Below are 21,238 nucleotides of genomic sequence, written 5' to 3' on the forward strand. Positions count from 1 at the left end.
CTTCAAGATACTCCTTTCTGGTATTTTGATTTGAAGTTCCCAGTACATAAGTTTTTCATCATTTGGTTATACTCGATTTCATCTATAACTTCCAAATTTCATGTTTGACAATTGGCATAATCTGGGAACCCTATATGTGAAATATGCACTTATGACACCTTGCTCCTATTAAAACTTCAAGGAACTATATCAACGTTTATTTTTCCCAAACTCTATATACACTTCAAGATACTCCTTTCACGAATTTTCTTCTGCGTTTTCCCAAACTCTATATACACTTCAAGCTACTCCTTTAACGAATTTTCTACTTCCACAATTTCCCAAACACTATATACACTACAAGCTACTCCTTTCCCAAATTTCCTTCTCCTATGCACTAGATATCATATTTATTATCCAGGATTGTTAATTCATAAGGAATGTCCCTAACTGCTTTGTTTCTTGAAACAGAATATCAGTTCTTCAATTATCATCCACATCATCTTTCATGCTTCACATAAAAATGTTATTACATACAAAGTCATTTATCTAAGCACGTACTCTTGGACTAACTTCTCTAGGGCAATCAAAATTGTACAAAAAAACTCGGCTTAATTGCCCTTAGATCCCAGTATTAATAAGATGCCTGGTTCTTGATCAAAATTGTGGCCCACACAAGTATTTGAGTGACCATGATACAGCAGGCCAACACCCACGTATTTCCTACAAGTCCATCTTCATATTTGTTCTAATAATTAGTCATGCAAGAAACAGCAACCCAATACTGCACCCTTTTCTCCAGCAGATGACAAATTATTGGGATAAAAGGATATTTCTGTACAGAAAAAACTTCATTCTCAACCAATGTGGTACTCCGAATGCTAAGATGCCTTGGACGCTCCTCTAAAAGATAACGCCAACTTTCGCTCAACAATCCACTAAGAAATACTATTTATTTAAAAACAACTTGGAAATAATTTTATTAGTTAAATAAAAAAAATTAAAATGAAATCTGCAAAGTACATAAAGAGCAGAAGAGAAGCATTTCTACATATATACTTTGCAACCCACAAAAGAAATCCTCCAAAATTCACTCTTCAGAACAAGAAACACCAGTGATTTTGACTAAATCAAATTTAAGCCCTTAAAGTTCTAACTTAATATGCTGAATTATATGCTTTTCACACAATGAAAATCTAAAGGTACAAGAAAACATAAGATTCAGTTTAATCTACAGGCTTTCATGGTGAAACTGGTAGAAAACCATGCTGTCAATATTGCATCCATCAAAATATACTGAGATGCAGAGAGAACCTACTTTTAGTTTTATTAATTAAATATATTAGCTACAAAATACCAATGTTAAAAGGAGAGGAGGAAGAAGAGAAGAGAAAAAGGGGCTAGCTACACTAAAATACAAACTGGTAAAACCTTAAAACTTACTTGTAATCAAGCAAACATAATGGTGGTTTTGATAAGCTGTACAAGGATTACAATTTAGAAGTTTTACCATAGCTAGGACACAACTTCAGAAGTTTGTAATTTTTTATTATCAAATAAGATAGAGGAATATAAGAATAATAAGCAAAAATAGGCATATAGGCACATGAGATTCTTGTAGCAAGTCAATTTAACATAGTGCAGATGCCCTGATTCACTCCAAGGTCTGACATGCAAGTACAATACCTAAAGTACTATGTTGCATTGTCACCTTCTTATGCACACTTTGTCTACAGAAACATAATACCTCTAATACCATGAGTCTTTCCATGTTATGCAGTTATTGCACTGAATAATTAGCCACTAATTTCGCACAGGTTAAGCATTGGACCAATAAACAATGTTAATCAGCATCAACAAAATGATATCCTCGTAATTCTATCCTAGAAAGAATCCTGGGATTTGTCACATCATTATGCCAGCCAACCAACTGCACGAGGAATTCGAAAAGTGCACGTGCAGCAAAGAAATTCATAAGGTAAACTGACAAATCTGTTCTACAATGTACAAAAATTGTCCCCGGCCAAGTATACCAGAATGAAAAATAACTGAAATTATGACGGATCATATTTGTAAATTTAGATCTCCAAGGCAACCCTAATATGCATAATGGAATTGCACAGGATCAAACTGACAAAAAAATTGTCTTTTATGCAAGGTATACAGTTTCAAATGATACCGCTTGGTATGGGCGGTACGTACCGGTCCGACAACATACCGGTACACGAACTATCTGCTATCGGGCGGAACATTTAAAAGCGCCCCATATCGGACGGTATAGGGTTATATCGGGCGGTTTCGACCGTTACTGCCGAGCGCAGCTCGGTAACGATCGATTTCGATCGTTACCGCTTGATAATAGTGCTCCAACGATCAAATTGACCGTTGGAGTCCTTTCTCATAGGTTTTTAAACTCTTCTCCCCTATTTCACTCTATTTCATTTTCATACTCTCTTAAACTTTCTTAAACTCTTTTTTTCTCATATTTGTGCTCTCATAAACTCTACAAAACAACGATTTATGAATTGAATTGAGGCTAATTTAGGAAGATTAAGAGGAAGAACTTTCTAATCAAGTGGTATGTATTCTCTTTCTTTAATTAAGGAGTAATTAAGATCTTTAATATTATGATTAGTGTGTTTAATATTGAATAATTATACTTAATAGGTCAAATATTTATATTTCATGCATATTAAATATTGAAAGATATTTGATACTAAAATAAGTTTAATTAGGTTTTATTAAAGTTATTGAATGCTACGATTAGTCATTTTAATGACGATTTAATCTATTTTATGTCAATTCAATGTGTTTAATATCTATTAGGGTGTTTGTCATGTTTATAGTATTGAAAAAAAAGTAATTAGTGGATAATGAACTATATTAATCATATAATTAGTGTATCTAATAATGATTTCATCGTAATTTGAACTATATTGGTTCAAAATTATGTATTTAATACTTCTTTTATGTGTTTGACATATTTATGATGGTAAAATAGGTTTAATTAGGTTTTATTAAAGTTATTTAATGCTGTGATTAGTCATTTTAATGATGATTTAATCAAAATTTGATCGATTTTAGGTTAATTTAATGTCTTTAATACCTATTAGGGTGTTTGACATGTTTATAGTGTTGAAAGAGAAGTAATTAGTAGATGATTAACTATGTTAATCAGGTGATTAGTATATCTAATGATAATTTTATCATAATTTGACCCATACTGGATCAAAATTATGTATTTAATGCTTCTTTTATGTATGTAACATATTTATGATGATAAAATAGGATTAGTTATATTTTAATAAAATTATTTAATGTTGCGATTAGTGATTTTTGATCGATATTTGGTCAATTCAATATGTTTATACTTTATAGCTTATTTGATTTAAATTTAGTAGGATCATGGCACTAAAGGAATAGCTATATGATAATGCATGGGTTCATGCCCGAAAGATAGATGGGAACTATCATTATTGGCAATGTATTTATTGTGACTACATTGGCATGGATGGAGGAACAACTTGGGTGAAGATGCATTTGGCCGGCGGATATCCTAATGTTGCAAAATGCAAGAAGATTCCGACGGAGATCCGTAAATTATTTCAAAGCAAGCTACAACAAGCAAAGAAAGATACATTAAAAAAGAAGGCAAGAGTTGAGGAAGAATATTATAGGGCTACGCAGGAACCAGTTTATGATCAGTATGAGGGTTGTGACTATCAAGTTAACTTGGATCTCATAGTTGGGATTCGTGCATCATTGGAGCATCAGTATACAATCGATAAAGCAATGAGGCATCGACAACTTGACTCATAATTGGAACATGGCAGTGGTAGTGAAATCCAAAGGTCGGCCAACATAAGGCAACCAGCTGCTCCTCCTTAGTTAAGCCGAACTAGTAGCATGAGGCATGGTGGACTCCGTGGTTTTATGAGAGGTCTTGGCAGGAGGTCCGCACCAGATATTGTTGATATTGATCTGTAAGCCTATCTCCCACAAACAACGAAATAGACATGGATTGACAATGCATACATAAAAGAAAAGAAACGGGATAGTGGGAAGATAATTTCAAAATGGTTCAACTTCCACAGGATTCCAACCAACACAGCCTAAGGTCCATATTATTAGAGCATGATCTCTTCTATTCAAAAATTTAGCACGGGGATCCAACCTCCAACACCGAAGGAGAATTACGACGTGTACTTAGATGAGGAGGTGGCAGAACTGACAGATTGGATCAAATCCTTCAAGAGGCAGTGGGATGAATATAGGGTAACATTGATGTGTGATAGTTGGACAGGACCAACAAGAATGAGTATCATCAACTTTCTTGTTTATTGCAATAGAAGAGTGGTGTTTTATAAGTCAGTTAATGCTTCTGAAAAGATCCAATATGCAAACTACATTAAGAGTTTGATAGACACTATAGTAGAGAAGATCGGACCATAGTATGTTGTCCAAATAATAACCGACAATGGAGCGTATTTCAAGAAGGCCGGTTTGCAATTGATAGAAAAAAGAAAAACTTTATTTTAAACTTCACATGCAACTCATTGCATAGATCTAATGCTGAAGGATATTGATGAGTTGGATGCGGTCAAGAATTGTATAGCTCGAGCACAATCAATTACAAAGTTTATATATAATCATTATTGGGTCCACGCTTTAATGTAAAAGTATGTAAACGGTGAGATACTCTGACTTGGAATTACTCGGTTTGCTACCAATTTTATTGCATTAAAGTCATTATAGCAAAAAAGGCATGGCTTGAAGGCAATGGTCACCTCACAAGAGTTGTCTGATTCTAGATATTCGAGATTAAGCGATGAAAAGAAGATAGAAAAGTCCATTCTTTCCTCTAGATTTTGGGAGACCACAACAGAAATCATAAAAGGTGTGGAACCACTTTATATTATTCTCCGTAGGGTCGATATGGACAAACATCCACAGATGTCGTATCTTAAGTATATGTTGATTTCAACAAAAGAGGAGGTCAAGAAAGCATTCAAAGATGATTTTAAGGTCGACCAATACGTATGGATCATTGATCGTCGGATCAAAGTTCATATGGATCAAGATATCTATAATGCAGGTAAATTCATATTCAGAATAATTTAATTTATTATTTTTTAGATAATAAAAAATCATACTAACAAAATTGTCTTGCAGCGTATTATCTAAATCTGACAATTCAATATCGGTATGCTCTCGGAATACAAAATGATTTACTAATGATACTACGAAATGTTATATATCGACTCTTACCAAACTCTACTAATGCAACCGATGCTCTTATAGAGGGTCGATTATTTCGAGAAACAATTGGTTCATTCTCCGACGTTGTAGTTGTATCGTGTCGTTACACTATGGATCCTGATGAGGAAAAGTTACACATATTGATTATCAATTATATTTAATGTTAATTATTTGTTATGCTAATAAAATCTTATTTATATCTTTTTGCAGTCGAGTGGTGGCTATAATTTGAAGGGGATGCGCTACATTTAAGGAAGGTTGTGAACGCAATTGGTCAACGTTTGCATTGATTCACACGAAGGTCCGCAACAAACTCTCCTATAGACGGTTAGAGAAACTGGTATATGTCTGCAACAAACTCTACATGCGGCTAAGATTACGATGTGCTGAGCTGGATAAGGAGCCAGAGGAACCATATATTGATCCCATCGACCTCCAATTCTACAATGAATATTTAGAACCGATGTTAGATTGGGTTGAAGCAGTAGAGAACCAAGAGGATCCTCTACTTGATGAGACGGGAGATCCTCAGCATCCTTCGCGTTTTATCATCGAGGCAATCAAAGACGAAGCACAACCCCAACAGGTGAAAAATCCCCTTGATCACAATATGGTAGGAGCCAAACAACATCGAGTCAAACTGCTCGAGGAACTACAGACACCCAACGATCACTGTTGTCGGCCCAACATGCAAAGGCAAATGGGAAGGCAGTAGCATCAGTCGCATCGTAGAAAAGAATCAAGTCGGGCGACGAGACACCTTCATAATCACAGTCCAAAGACATGACAGTAACACGGACAGCAGTGCCTCGACGGATCATGGCGGCGATGTCGGGTAGTTGTCGGTCTCGTCTACACAACTTGAGGGTGGTGCATGGACCGAGGAGCAATATTTTACACATGCCACCCAAGATTCAGATCATGGAACTTGACAAGGTACTAGTCAAGTTTATGCGCGGAAGGGGAAGGGGAAGGGGAAGACAGTGGATGAATTTGAGCAGATACGACAGAGCCTATATGATGTAGACACAGAAAGAAACTTATCGTATTCCCAGTCATCGTATTATGGAGAATCATAAGGGCAATAGCAGTACGATGATGGTTGATCATCCTTCTCTAAGCAACAGTATGATACAGAGCAACATATCAGTAGCCAAAGTAGAAGCTCTGACATTCACCAATATATGCCTCGGGACCTGCCTCAGACAAACGTGATTTATGACGATCAGCCTACAATCATCACCACATTGATACATCAATGGCATACGGTATATCAATATACTATGTCGTGGGATCAATTTCATGATTGGGTCCAACAAACATATCATATTGATATACAAATGTATAGGATCGAGGACCCCGATCCACCACCCGTGGAGGCCCGTCGTTCGTTTTGGTGGTAGAATCAACAATTAGGTATATCTACATATATGATTATTTAATTCATTTGAATTTTAGAGTTTATATTGTAATAAAATAGTCTAACAATTCAAATGATTGTTCTGTAGATATTTCAATATTTACATAGGGACAATCCGTAACGGACTGAAATATGAACCTTGCACAAGACGATTCCTCAAAGCTCGAAAAAGATATGTGATACTATTCTTACCTAATTTACATTGATTTTGCTAAACTTATACTATTACTATATTTATTTCTAACTTAAAAACTCTATCCCAACTTTTTTTTTATTTTCAGGTATTTTCGAATGATTTTATACCTAAATTAGGTATACCGCTCGGTACGCCTTGGCGTACCATACCTTACAGAGTCAAGCTTGAAACACCAGTACGGTATGATATTTTAATCCTTGCTTTTATGTATGATTTTAGATGCAAAACAAGCATTTCTTACAACTCCAAAAGCTTGGTCAAGAGAAATTATATCTGTTACCAAACTAAAAAGAGTCTGCACCGGGCACACCAAATTAATTCCAATAAAAATCTTGGTCAGCATGAATGGCAAGGACAAAATGAAACCCAACCATGTTCAAGACAACCCCAATAGTTAAATAAGCTTTTAATAATAATGTGAGCACTAACCTGCTGAGTATTAGGATCTATGCCAAAGACTTTTGTAGGGCTGCTCTCAACCCAGCTTCTTTTATCTTCAAGTGTCAATGTTTCCATCAGATCTTCGTTTATATGTATCTGAGGTTCATACATAAATGTAACAGTTGCAGCAGGTGACCACTTGGCGTGATCCTTGCCAATCCCTTTTCTAGCAATTGCCCTAAGTCTCAGCTCTTGTCCACGACGCAACTTCACGATTATTATGCCCCTAGTTTCAATATTACAACCATCAACATAACATCATAAGGATAACAGCGCAATATATGTATCTAAGTGCATGATGAAGCTGGTGATTGGAACAACATCAGGATGACTACCATAAGAATATTTCCAACACTTGCAAAGATCTATATTTTTTAAGCAACAGCAAATCATAACATGGTGGCACATAATAAGCTTCATTCCTCAACACCATTATGTTTACAATAATATGCCTGACCACTAAAAAATCCATTAAATCACAGTCATATAAGTTCTAGATGATGGTATATTGCTAACATCCACTGCTGCCTGGGAACTTGAAAAAATCATCGTGTTCTGTTTAATGGCATATAGAAATATATTGAGTTAAAGATAAAAATGCCAAGAGACAATTCTACAATATAGTGTCAGTCTTGGATCTGTTAATAAGAGTTCAGGTCTGTTGAATAGGTACGTATGTTGAGGGGACTACCTGTCATGTGTAGATGATTAGGTGATATCAAGTTTGAACAAGTGCTCAAGGTATGTTGGATAAAGGGTTATGCAAGCAAAGGATACAGGGTATAGTGTACGTGATGGCCATACCATGACTTATTACTTAATTTTAAGACAGTTTCAGGTTGTCAGAAAAAAATAACAACAAAACAGTGAGGAAAAAGCAACAAAAAAATTGAAAGAAAAATTAGATACTCCAGGCGCTAGGGACATCTCACAACTCACAGTGCACTTGAACAGAATAAAGAATAAATAGATGGTCACATTTGTTATTCAACCTACTCCCTATGTAAAAGATCTAGAGGGGCATCTAACATATGCATAAGACAAAATACTCTTCAATCACCCAAAAATTTCATTTTAATATAACACTGAAACAGTGCTTTACTTCTAAAATAAATCTAGAAATGAACAATGAAAAAAACCTATACTATGAATCAAATAGGTTAATCAACTTGGATTCAAGACCCTCCTAAATCGGTTTGAAGCTCCTTGAAGAATGTGAGGAGCTTATCAATGTCATGAAAGAATTCAATGCCATTAAAAGGAAAAAATGATCTTCTTGCTTATCAATGACTTCAATATTCAGAAAAAGTTACTTACACTTAAATGATAAATATAAATTGCATGATGCTACTAGTGGAAAAGGTATCAACTGTTGAAATGCATCAAATATGTGGCAACCCAAGGGTTAAACTAGTTATAATGATTGGGGTTTACCAGTTATAAGAGAGCTATTTATAAGAATTCGCCTAGACTGGGGAAAGAGAAGTTCTTCTTAACAACCACGGTAATAAGGAAATTAGAACATAAGAAAAAGATTATTTTGGTCACAAAATCTGCCCATGATGTCCACTGGCCCACTATTCTCATCATAATAACACATGGCTAAACTAATCTTCTGGTGAAAGACAAAGACATCATAATGCCCTAATTAATAATTACCATCCTCGAGACAAATAGATGCAACACAACTTGAACAGATGACTTACAATAAGAATTCGGACAGCGATGAAATAACATAGTTGCTAGAGTCCCAATGTACTATAATTCTTTACAACCAACATGCATTCACTTTTTTTGCTAAGATTAAAATTTAGTTGGACACTAACTTGAGCAAACACCTTATTATCACCAAAATGAAATCAATATAACAAGGTGATAAAGTCGATGAGAAAAGTGCAAACTCATCTAGATTTCATCAATCATCTCCTATGTCTCCAATGATCAGATACTTTTCCACTAGAACCACAGTACATACATATACATATATATACATATACATATATATATATATGTACATATACATATATATAATCAATGCTTGTTTTTCCTAAATTTCTGTTCAGTAAGTTGCTAGCTTATTTGTCTTGATAAGATACAGACTTGACTTTTGATGAAGCTGGAACATAATGATTTCATTTTTTTACTTCCAATTAGAAAGGACTTTTGCACAACTAAATGGAATCACAGAGATCAAAAGATGCATCAACAGTAAACATGCCTAACTGGCAGAATAACCCTCTATGCACTTAGATGTGAATGAAAGCACAGAATGAATCACAGCGGTGATGGCAAAATGGTGGCTAGCATAAAATGCCAATATTGAGGTGCAAAAACGAGGAGCTCACACAGTTGCCGCTCCTCCCACTTCATTTCTTGAACTCCTAATAAGAACTTAAGAACATTTCCCTTGGGCTTCCCAAAATGGGCGGAGAGAAGTATGGGTCCAAAGCTTAGGAAGTTTGGTACATCTACACAAAATCGATCAGCTAAATGACCAAGGTTTGCTTCAGGCATCCAACGTTCCACCTTCCCAAATCCTTCATAGGTTTAAGGGTTTAAGCACGGACAGAAATCCCGTTCTAGGGCTTAGTTAGGGTTTACGATCTCATCAACTAAAAAGTCGAATTCCAGGAGAAGTAAAATAAGATAAAGGGGGAGAACAGCTACTTTTGTTCGGCGGACTCATAGCCATCGGCAGCGGAGGAGAGGGCGTTGGCGGCAACGTCGACGGGGCAGACGCGGGGGTTGGTGCTCTGGAGGTCGGCGCTGGTGACGTCGAGGGTCTGGTCCGAGTCGCAGCGGACGCTCAGGAAGAACTCGACGGAGCAGAACTCGCACTGGCCGTCGCCATCGCAGGCGTCGCAGTCGCGGGAGAAGCGCATGGACATGGCGTCGTCGCTGGTAAGGGGGATGAGGCCCAGGCGATGGGCGATGAACTCGTCGTTAAGGACGGAGGAGTTGACCTCGATCTCCACCAGGTCGATGGCGATGGTCGGCACCTCCGCCAGCATCACGCGACGCAGGGCGTTCGCCATGCTCGCGTCCGTGTCCCGTAGCTCGAACTTCAGATAATCATCTTTCATCTCCCGGATCCGCACCCTGGGATACCGCTGGTACGACGTCCGCGACGCCCCAGCGCCTCCCATCATCTTCTCCGCCATCGCCTCGAGCTCCTTCCCCTCCCTTTCGCTCCTCTCTTCCCTTCGCTTCTTAACCGGTGGCAGGGATTATTTTCCCTATTACTACTATCATTATACTTGTGAGGACTTAAAGCCGAAACGAGGCTCGACTCCGCAGCACTTGAGGGTTCGATGTCGTGATGTGTTTTATGGGTCAGACTCAGCTCGGCTTGAACCAAGCTCGGCTCAAGTTGCCGATCTGGTTCAGTTTAGGCGCGGCCAAGTCGACTCAACACAGATTGTTTGGAAAATAAACTAATTTTTTTTGTCTCTTTTTAGGTAATATTTGAGTCCAAACTCAATTAAGCTAATGAATAAGTGTTAGTAAAATATAAGCACTACTATTAGATAAATATCGTATAAAAATTATTTTTTAAGTTTTATCATAATTTGATGATTAATATCTACATGTCTAGGCATACACTTGATTGATTATAGGATGGTTTCTCAAGAAAAACCTCATCTTCCTAATTATGGGCCATTTGTCATAGTTTATTTTGAAATATGTCAAAATTTTCATCAAAAACTACTCAAATTTTCAAATAGATCATTTTTTGAAACCTCAAAATATATAATAAAGTTACAAGTAAGATGAATAGATATTTGAACTAATTGAAGCTCAATTATAGCAAGTTTAAATTGCTTTCATTTAATAACCAAAAATATTATGTGTATAAAAGAAAAACATTATAACTCAGTCGTGTCTCATCCTCTTATATTTTTATTCTGCCACAATAAAAAAACATAAACAGACAATTGACTATTAATCAGAAGACTCTTTCAACTCGGATATCCTGATTTAAATCCCAATGACTAAGTTTCTTGTAAAAATTATTTTAAGAGTGTGCGTTCGACGCTCAAATTAGTCAATCGTCTGAGTTCAAAGATAGAGTCTTTTGATTGAGTGAGCAGAATCAAAACCACATGCAAAAACATGTTTTGGATAGTAGCTCTAAACGTATGCGACTAGAGGAAGATTCTCTAATTCAAAATTGATTTGAAGGATCAATTCGCATTGGAAGGCTAAAGTGGTAAATGTCGTGAGCTGATTGTGATCCACGTGTCGACTTAATAGATTGAGACAGTGGAGAGTATTCACTGTACCAAGAATTCAGTAACCAAAAAAAGGTTTATTCAACAATTAATTAGATGATTTTTTAATAAAAATTAAAAAATAAACGAAACTGAAACTGCCTGAAGCCTATTCTCGGTTCCAAATTTGACTAAACCAGAACCATCGATTCTATCCCAAGCCATTATATCTTTTAAAATATTTATACGTGTCTAATTTAAATAATAGTATGTGGCCAACGTGTATTCTTTATTCCATTTTTCGGTTGCGTGTGCGTGTGAGAAATGGAACGATAAGCGGTAAAAATAAAGACTGACTTCCATGTTAAGACCAATACCACACTGACAAACTAATGATATTAATGCTACTAACTACTGTCTTGTATGAACTGATTCGCGTTATCCTCCAGCTGTTTTTTTTGTACTGTCTTTGATACCACTTCTCCATTTTTGCTCGGAGATTCGCTGCCCACAATATGTTATACAATCTACATCATCTACAGATCGCAGTTCGGTCACCATCTCCTCGTTGCACCTCAGTCTTAAACAACTTCAGGTTATGGTGCCAAGATTTTATTCCTCCAACAATCCAGAACCAAAGCAGGTCTGCGATGACAGCATCATCATGCATCCCGGTGAAAGACCGAATGATCACCTGGCGGAAGCTTGAAATAGGAAATGGATTCACGAATTACCTGCTGACCATCTGGCACTTCAGGATGCAGCAAGATCAATAGGTTAATTCTTTGGTTCGTCACCATCATCGGAATCTTCATCATCCGAGGATTCTTCCTTTCGAGTTTCATCCGGTACGGCTCCGCTGTTTGGTGAAATTTTCTTCTCTTTCTTCCTCTGTTTCTTCTTTTGGCGTTTCAGGCGTTTCTTTGCTGTCCTTTCCTCTGCAGCTTTGAGTCTTTCCTCCCTCCTCATATTGTACTCTGCTATCTCTTTTCTTTTCTGGTAATCAGCATCCATCCTCGCAAGTCTATCCTGCTCCTTCCTCCTCATTTGTCGATACTGTTAATCACAAACACTCTCAGAATAGAGAACTAAAAGCTTCAGGAATAAGATGCTAAACTAAAGGTGAGCATATTCAGATTGACAACACAACGATATTTCTTTGTGGATCAGTGTAAAATAAGAAAACTCAAGTGGCAAATAGAAGAATACTTTTATGTGCTATCAGAGTCAACAGAACTTGCAAAGAAAAATAAGGCATTCAGAATGTGGCTGTGCACTCAAAGGCAAGTTTCTTTTGTCAAAGGAAATGAAGGTTAAGTACTTTTTTTCTTTTTCTTTCGGCAAACATCTTCTTGTATTCTGTTGCAAACATGGAAGAAATAAAACTGTCCTGCAAAATTGTTCTTATTAGTAGTCATGAAATTTATGCTTTTAAGTCCCTTTTTGTCAGGGAATAAAATGAGCTCATGAAGAGAAAATTCACAGCATAGAGCACTCATGTCTTCAATCTCAGAGCTTCGGTAGCCAATTCTTACATGGAAACATTTAGATGGAGACAGAAAAATATCATTTTTACAGAAATTAGCAGAAAAAAGATTCAACAGGTATTATGTGCCCTTTCTTATAACCATAAACAACAGATAATGACTGCAATTAATCAGTGGTCGAGAGGGAGGAGAGGAGAGGGGAGAACAGGAGAGGGAAGGACAAGAGAGAACCGGAGCTTGAAGGAAGTAGGAGAGGAGTGGGGAGGAGAGGAAGGAGATGGGAGGAAGGGAGAGGAGAGAACAGAAGGGCTGTGAGAGGAGGAGAAGGGGGGGAGAGATGAAGAGAGAACACGAGAGAGGAGACAAGAAAATTGCACCAGTCAAACAAATGCAGCTTGGCCCATGATAGGCGGTAGAGGTGGCAGCCTGCAACAATATAAAGGTGGCTCAGTTGGCGAGGTGATTTTTTTCGTGTGATTTGTTTTCTTTTTACCTTTAAGTGGAGACTACTTAGTCAACTTGGTAAACCTGAGCCCTTAACTGGTTGAACCCAATTAATTATACCACAAAAGGCTATTGCCAAAAGAAAACTACCCATGTTGGATTCTATGAAGTAAACATGAAACACATCATGCCAAATAACTATTGCCAAAAGGCTAAATCATCCTTCATTAACAAGTTGCTTAGAGTCAAGCTTTACATCACAATTTGGCAGAGCATGACAGATCCAAAAAAGGAAAAGAAAAGCAAATGCAAGTGCCTGTAAATCTATAACATCTAGTACCAATTTTTTTATGACATAACAGTAGCTAAATATAACATATAAAAGACTGCCCCAACATCCAGATCATGCAACTCATCATTGTTTAACAACCTGCATCAACAATCTTCACACGACACTATGCTGCTCACATACTGAATCCCCTATTTGAATTTAGTACTTGAAAGTTTTTGAACCAGATGAAGTCATTATGCTTATCAAGTTCATCGTTAAGACAGTGAATCAACCATTACCTCATATAGTATATATGCTACCTAAAGGATAAGGTGGTAGTACTGGTGATCATGTTGATTGAGATAAGTATGTGATTACTTGATACAAACTTGAAAAATATTAAATATTTTGTCCTAGTTGCTCTACAAGATTGAAAAAACATTCCATGTAGCATTATAGAAGACATAAGGTGGTTGCTCATAAGCTGTGAAGATAGGTTAAAGATTTCTAGATCTTTTATAGTTTAGGGTTTAGGGAAATTTGACGAACATGCAGCAAAAGCGAAAGTTAAAAGACCAACCTAAGGAGTGATAAAATGGCATAAAAACAATTGTCTGTCTTGTTGGTGTCACTGTCACTATACGGGCAAGAAGGAACCAAATGCTTCATGATCCTTGCTAGCGCCATGAAAAAGCATAAACATAAATGCAGATAAAATTTCTGAATGGCAATCATTTTATGGCTGAAGGAGGGTAGTTAGTAACTGACTTGGCATTGTGTATTAGGAAGTCGTGCCATGGCCACTCATAGCAGTTTTGGTATGTCTACCAAATACTTAGGGATGAAAGATTATGGATTAGCTCTCAAACTGCACAATGAATAGGTCGAAAACAGAGCATAAAGTGTGGCAAATGTGATGGCAATTATCCACAACTAACATAAAACATTATCTGTTGCTTCTCTAATCATAGAAGCATAAATCAAACGACGCCAACAGAAAACAAGATCAGGAACTGGAAGAGGAGGAGGAGGAAAGAGAGGAGAGGACCTGATGGAAATCGCCGGAGCCGGAACCAGCGGAGCTGCCGGAGGTGTTGCTGACCCGAACCGGGACGTTCTCCATGATCCTTCGAAGCTTCACCTCGAGGTCCTCTTCATCCTCTCTCAGCACCGGCCCGCTCTTAGCATACTCCACGATCGCGCCATCCCGTCCACCTCCCGCCACCGCTGCATCGGTGGAAACAACTGTCTTCGGAGCCACCGCGACCAACTGGAGGTCGCCACCGCTTCCGCTGCCATCCCTCGACCGGCCGGACATCGCCGCGTCTAAAGGGGAAAAGAACGAAAACCTGGTGCAGAAGAAGCATCGATAAACGTGCGCAAGTCGACCAAGATCTCGAAACCTAGAAGTGAGAGGATCCCCTACCTTTGGATCTGACGAGTGAGAGGTAAAGAAGGATTCCGCCGACAGAGAAATAGGGCAAGGAATGAACAGAATTAGGGCGCAAGGTCGTCGAATTGCCGCCGCGGCTCGATGATTAAGGTTCAGGTTTTTGTCTCTTCTCTTTTTGGAATATTATTATAAAGCCGGTTTAAGCATCGAGCAGACGCTACGGGCCAGTTTGGGCCGGTTGGTCCATCTGGTTCGATCGCTGCCTGAAACCCCGGTCGCATGGCCAGTATATAGTGTTGTCAGACATTTTAAATCAATTTGTTCATGATATATATATATATATATATATATATATATATATATATATATATATATATATATGTGATGATGATGATGATGAGACACAGAATCAATGTAAGAACTAAAAATTATAGTTTATAGATTAGACTTAATATATATAACTTTATTTTTTAATCTTAACTATCATTTTAATTTATTTTTCTTCATATTTATTACAAGTCATCGCTTGTTATCTTTGTCAGATATTGGCAGGTGATCAATGCACTTAAATAATCTAAATTTAGATAGTTTGAAGCGTAGGGAGCATATGACCAAACTTGACAATCGACGATTTGGATTTCAAACTAGCTAAATATGATAAGAAAAATACAAATAGAGTATATGGTATGATGGTTAAATCCCAGATCTAAAACTTATTAACATAGGTTTGAATCTTGATAGACGTCATTAAGTTTAATTAAAATTTTTATAATTTTATTATTTTTATATTATTTGTTTAATATCAATACATTCATTATAGTTATAGATTCAATTTTAAAACTTTAAAAATAAAATGATAATTTTTTTATATTTTTAATTATTTTTTAATATAATAATAATAATAATAATAAATAGTGGTTCGAATAAGAATTAGAACCCATTATTTTGGTTTTAGAATCGAACTTTTGATTCCTAAATTTAAAAAATCAAAATTAACAATTCGATAATTACAATTGATGATTCGAATTCTTAAACCATAAGAGTTAGTGGTTGATAGGGACAATTTTATTTAGATGCTAGCTCATCTGCCATAAAGGTTGACACACCTAAGTAGGGTTTCAATTCATCAGCTTCAAAATAATGTCGTATTACATCCTGATATACTCTGCTTCAATGAATGACTGACAATAACCATCCTATCTTATCTTGATTAAAGAATGATCAAGCGGTTCACATAATCTTATATCATGCCAGCCAATAAGAAGGCCTAAGGATCAGGTATAAAAAGGAACACATCAGCTCATGCTAAAGGGGGAGACTCTTTACACACTAACTTAGTCATATAGCTTACACTATTGTCTTCTCCCTTCGTTGACTTAAGCATCAAAGGAGCTACGCCGGATAACCCTCAGCGTCGGCCTGTCATGTAGGATCGCTGACCACTTGAGGACACTAGGATGATCCAGCCCCGGGAAGGAACCTTACAACTAAGAAAATCCCGCTCCGCTTACCCAATCATCCTGAACCAGATCCTCACCAACAGACAACTTCTAACCGAGCGGCTTATGAGATCTCACCTCACCAAGTCTCCTACGTAAGCTAGGAAGAGGCACATGGATGAGCTTGCACCTTCGGTAGTGAACTAACCCCACTGACTCACTAATTGATGGTACTTATTGTTAGGACCATTTCGACACTATGTGGGAGGATGAATTAGTACTTTCGTAAAAATCTCGATTTGAAAAAAAAAACTTTCGTTCCATAAAGCCCATATCAGAAATGAATTTAACTTGTAACATTCATAAGAGTAGTAAGTAAGTAAATCAATTTACAATATTAATAAAAAGTATAAAGTAAATGTAAACTAATTTTATAGTGGTTCGGTTGTCCCGACCTACGTCCACTCCAGATTCCTCTTCTATCGAGACCACCGACTTTCACTAATGATATTCTTTCAATGGGCAAAGACCAACTACCCTCTTTACAACTCTTTCTCCTTTTCACAGGCTCAGGAGAGAACATTTATACTGTTGAATCTTGAATTTTGATAATGAAATCAATTGATGAGTTTCGATCTAATCCACGTTTTGAGTGACGTAGGACTTACTTCAATTAGAAAAGACAAATCAATTAAAGCGGGAGGAATCAAACATATCATGAGTCGAGCCAAAAGATCGGTCGACGTGTCGGCAGAAGGCTTCGTGCCATGAGTTTGGGCATCGAGCCTAGAAGAGCAGACATTGAGCTAAGGAGATTGGAGTTGAGGAGGTCAACATACCGATTAGGCAAAAGGTCGTAAAAGAGGACAATGCACCGAAGGATCGGACGAAGCGCCGATGAACTAATGACATACCGGACAACATAGGATTCATGCTTGTAATAATTTATCTAAATCGAGTTAGTTTAGGTCTAATTGAGTTGGTATTGGGGTGAAACAATGTCAACTCAATTAGGGGCCGATTAGGTCTATATCAAGGCTGAATTGGGCCTATTGTTTGGCCCATTCAGTGTCCTATAGTAGGGTATGGTAGTGGTACCACCTAGGTCTTCAAGATTGTGTCAAGCGGTGGTCCCGCCTAGACACAACCTTCAAGACTATGTCAGGCGATGGTACCGCCAGACTAGGCGGTGGTACCACCCAGTGTCAGACTGGCAGGTGGTGGTACCGCCAATATCCCGAAAACCCAGGATGAGATCGTTTTGACTCCAAATTTAAATCCATTTGGGGCTTATAAAAACTCCACTCGTCCCTGCTTAATAAACACATTAACTGAGAGCAAAAAAGAAGGAAAAAACTATTGAAATATTGTGAGAACTCTTCTCAAGCTCTAAATGTTGGGTGAATTTTAAGGGAGGGGTGAGTGGTCGTAAAAGTTATCTCTTAAACCTGTGAAAAAGAGAAAAGGGGTGTAAAAGGGTAGTTGATCTTTGCCCGTTGAAAGAAAATCGGTAGTCGAAGCCGGTGACCTCGAGTGAAGATGAATCGAGAGTAGATGTAGGTCACGACGACCAAACTACTATAAAACTCAATTTATATTTCTTTCATGCTTTTCATTTATATTGCAAACTAATTTACTTGCTTATTACGCTTATTATGCTTTCATACATGTTTTCAAGTTAACATCTTTCTGATCAGTTTTTATTGAACGTAAGATTTTCAAATCCATATAGTTTTATCGAAAGCACTAATTTATCCTCCGTCTCCTCTTAGTGCCGACTTGGTCCTAACAGTTAGTATTAGAGCCACGTTTTTCTTATTTGGTTTAACACTCCAGAGAAATGATTTTTATTGGATTTCAAGAGGGTCTTTCTATCGTTCGTCCTCCTATATTCAATGGGACAAATTATACATATTGAAAAACTCGAATGAGAGTTTTCTTGCTTTCTATGAATTTTGAGTTATGGAATATCGTTAAAAATAGATTTCAAAAGTCTTCGCTTCCAATGAACGAATAAAATGATTTGGAGAAGAAGACTTTCTCTTTAAATGCCAAAGCTATCAGTGTTTTGTTTTGTACTTTGGATAAAAATGAATTCAATTGAGTTTCTATTTACGAAACAACTTATGAGATTTGACACATACTTGAAATCACACATGAAGGCACTAGAAAAGTTAAAGATTCTAAGATAAATCTGGATGCATGATTTTGAGTTGTTTTAAATGAAACCAAGCGAGAACATTGGAGACATATACACCCGATTTATATGTTATCAATGGTCCAAAAGTACTTGATAAAAATTTTTCTAATTTTGAACTCATTAACAAGATATTAAGATCTCTTCTAAAGAGTTGGGATCCTAAAATAACTATAATTCAAGAAGCCAAGGACTTAAACAACTTTCCACTCAAAGAACTTATCGGGTCTTTGATGACCTACAAAAAAATATATAATGCACATGAAGAACTTGAGAACAATATTCCAAATAACAGAAAGGATTTGATACTTAGAACTCAAGAAGACCACTCGAGCGAAAGCTCAAGTGATGATGACTTTGAACTCTTAACAATAAAACTTAAAAAGTTCATGAAACAAGAATCAAAGAATAAAACTAAACTTAAAAAGAACACAACTACTTTCTATGAATTCAAGAAGCCGGGGCACTCCAAAGATGAGTATATAAAACTAAAGAAGAAGTTCCCAAAGAAGAAGGAAGCACTCAAGGACAAATCAAGCGCATTCGAAGACGAGGAATAAACCTGTTGAATCTCGGATTTTGATGATGAAGTCAATTGTCATTTGTTGTCTAATCTATGTGTTGAGATAAGTGTGCAGGATTAACTACGATGAAAGATAGACAAGCAGCAGGAGTTGCGCCGGAGTCAAGTTCATGATCACGTTGGGAGTTCGAGAGTTCGACGGAAGTTCGGACGGTCGTCGGAGGTTCTGCGAGAACAGATCCGAGAAGTCCAGAAGCTTGCCAAGCGAAGCTCGTCGGAACTTGCCAAGTGGATCGTCGCAAAGTCCAGGAGTTTGCCGGAAGTCCGCAGGAGCATCACCGAGGGTTCATCGGATGATCGTTGGAAGTTCGCCGGAAACTTGCCGGAAGGAGCGATTGACGCACCGAAGCAAAGCTGCAGAAGTTGTCTTAGATTTAATCGTAGTTAGCACGATGATTAAGTTGGAAAATGGGAGGTGATCCCATTGGCTTAATCTTGGGGCAATTGGGCCCCTGAAAGATTGAAATTGGGTCGAATGGAATGAACCATTCGGACCCTGATTGCACCAGGAGGTGCAACCGCCCAGGCCAGGAGGTGGCACCGCCTGGGCTAAGCCTCCCAGCGAGACTGGGCGGTGCAACCTCCCCAGCCGGGAGGTGGCACCGCCTGAGCTCAGTCTTCGAGCAAGACTGGGCGGTGCAACCTCCCTGGCAGAGAGGTGGCACCGCCTGAGCTCGGTCTTCGAGCTCTGCCAGGCGGTACAACCTCTCCAGTCAAGAGGTGCAACCGCCTGATCCCGGAATTCCGGGATTTGATCGTTTTGAGCTCCAAATTTGAATTGGGTTGGGGCCTATAAATTCCCCATCCATTCAACACTGAAAAGATACAGACCTACACCGAAATCTTGATCTTTTCTGTGATTCTAAGAGCTCAAAAGTGATTGTAAAGCCTTTAAGTCTCCTCCTTCTGTTCTTCAAGTTTTCAATTGTAAAGTGAGGAGAGAAAGGTCTGTAAAGGTTGTCTCCTGAGCCTGTCAAAAGGAGAGAAACTGTAAAAGGGCAGTTTGGCCTTCACCCATTGAAGGAAGGCCCCTAGTTGACGTCGGCAACCTCGTCGGTGGAGGAAGCCAAAAGTGGAGTAGGTCAGGACTGACCGAACCACTCTAAATCTCTGGTTTGCGTTTATCTTTGAGCACTTTATCTTTACTGCAAACCTCCTCCACTACTACTGCTCTCTGCGCTTTCACGAACAAGTTCTAAGTGCTGTTCTTCCGAATCTGCATTCAGACGTAAAGTCGTGTTTTAGTACATTACAGTTTACGTTTACGTTTTGATTCTGCAGAACTGTCCTCTGTGCTTTTGCAAACGAGTTTCTTTGCAGTTTACACTTACAATTTGATTCTATTTATAACTGCAAACTGTCTTCTGCAATTTTACGAACGAGTTTCAACATTTAGACGTAAAACTGCATTTAGACGTAAATCGGCTTTCCTCGCACAATCGTCAGATTTCAGTTTACGTTTACGTCTTGATTTCAACTGCATACTGCCCTCTGCGAATATACAAATGAGTTTCAAAGTTCAGACGTAAATCTGCGTCTAAGACGTAAATCTGCGTGTAAGACGTAAATCTGCGTTTAGACGTAAATCTGCGTTTAGACGCAAATCTGTGTTTAGACGTAAATCTGTTTTTTGCAGATTACCTTTTGAGCTGTACAACAACAGCACATTGTCTTTATACTTCTGCTCAATCTGTGCTTAGACGCAATCTGCGCTAAGACGCAAACTGCGCTTAGACGCAATCTGAGTTTAGACGTAATCTGCATTTAGACGCTAACTGCGTTTAGACGCTAACTGCGCTTAAACGTAAACTGCACTTAATCATAAGTAATCTTAGAATCGGTTTTTGCATCAAAATAGTCTTTGTCGAACGAACGCAGCCTTCGCTTTTTAATCGCTGAAAAATATCCGCTGCACTAA

At 37.9% G+C, this 21,238-nt stretch overlaps 2 protein-coding genes across 3 annotated transcripts in view; both read right to left on the reverse strand.

The window, feature by feature from the left end:
- Nucleotides 1–10,575, reverse strand: part of LOC103998529 (DNA-directed RNA polymerases II, IV and V subunit 3) — a 12,090-nt gene extending 1,515 nt beyond the window's left edge. The window contains exons 1-2 of the mRNA XM_009420019.3: nucleotides 9,963–10,575; nucleotides 7,284–7,521 (exon numbers count right to left, since the gene is read on the reverse strand). Of these exons, the coding sequence (XP_009418294.2) occupies nucleotides 7,284–7,521; nucleotides 9,963–10,456 (732 nt within the window). The 5' untranslated portion in view covers nucleotides 10,457–10,575. The remainder of the gene's footprint in view (nucleotides 1–7,283; nucleotides 7,522–9,962) is intronic.
- Nucleotides 10,576–11,846: 1,271 nt separating this feature from the next.
- LOC103998537 (uncharacterized) lies at nucleotides 11,847–15,264 on the reverse strand. Of its 2 annotated transcripts, XM_009420039.3 has the most exons (4): nucleotides 15,135–15,264; nucleotides 14,757–15,057; nucleotides 12,241–12,562; nucleotides 11,847–12,151 (listed from the first exon to the last, which is right to left on the reverse strand). In XM_009420039.3, the coding sequence occupies exons 2-3, from the start codon at nucleotides 15,024–15,026 to the stop codon at nucleotides 12,284–12,286; spliced, it is 549 nt and encodes a 182-aa protein (XP_009418314.2). In that variant the 5' UTR covers nucleotides 15,027–15,057; nucleotides 15,135–15,264; the 3' UTR covers nucleotides 11,847–12,151; nucleotides 12,241–12,283. The 2 variants fall into 2 exon arrangements, with proteins under 2 accessions (XP_009418314.2, XP_009418307.2); XM_009420032.3 differs by having other exon boundaries at nucleotides 11,847–12,562.
- Between the last annotated feature and the right edge of the window lie 5,974 nt (nucleotides 15,265–21,238).

This window comes from Musa acuminata, chromosome BXJ2-1 (genome assembly GCF_036884655.1).
Source record: "Musa acuminata AAA Group cultivar baxijiao chromosome BXJ2-1, Cavendish_Baxijiao_AAA, whole genome shotgun sequence".
Lineage (NCBI taxonomy): Eukaryota > Viridiplantae > Streptophyta > Magnoliopsida > Zingiberales > Musaceae > Musa > Musa acuminata.

Bases quoted from the DNA above. Each gene is read 5' to 3' on its own strand.
- LOC103998537 (XM_009420039.3), bottom strand. From the start codon at position 15,026: ATGTCCGGCCGGTCGAGGGATGGCAGCGGAAGCGGTGGCGACCTCCAG. The intron at 12,563-14,756 runs GTCCTCTCCTCT...TGTGATTAACAG, and splicing joins GCTCCGGCGATTTCCATCAG to TATCGACAAATGAGGAGGAA.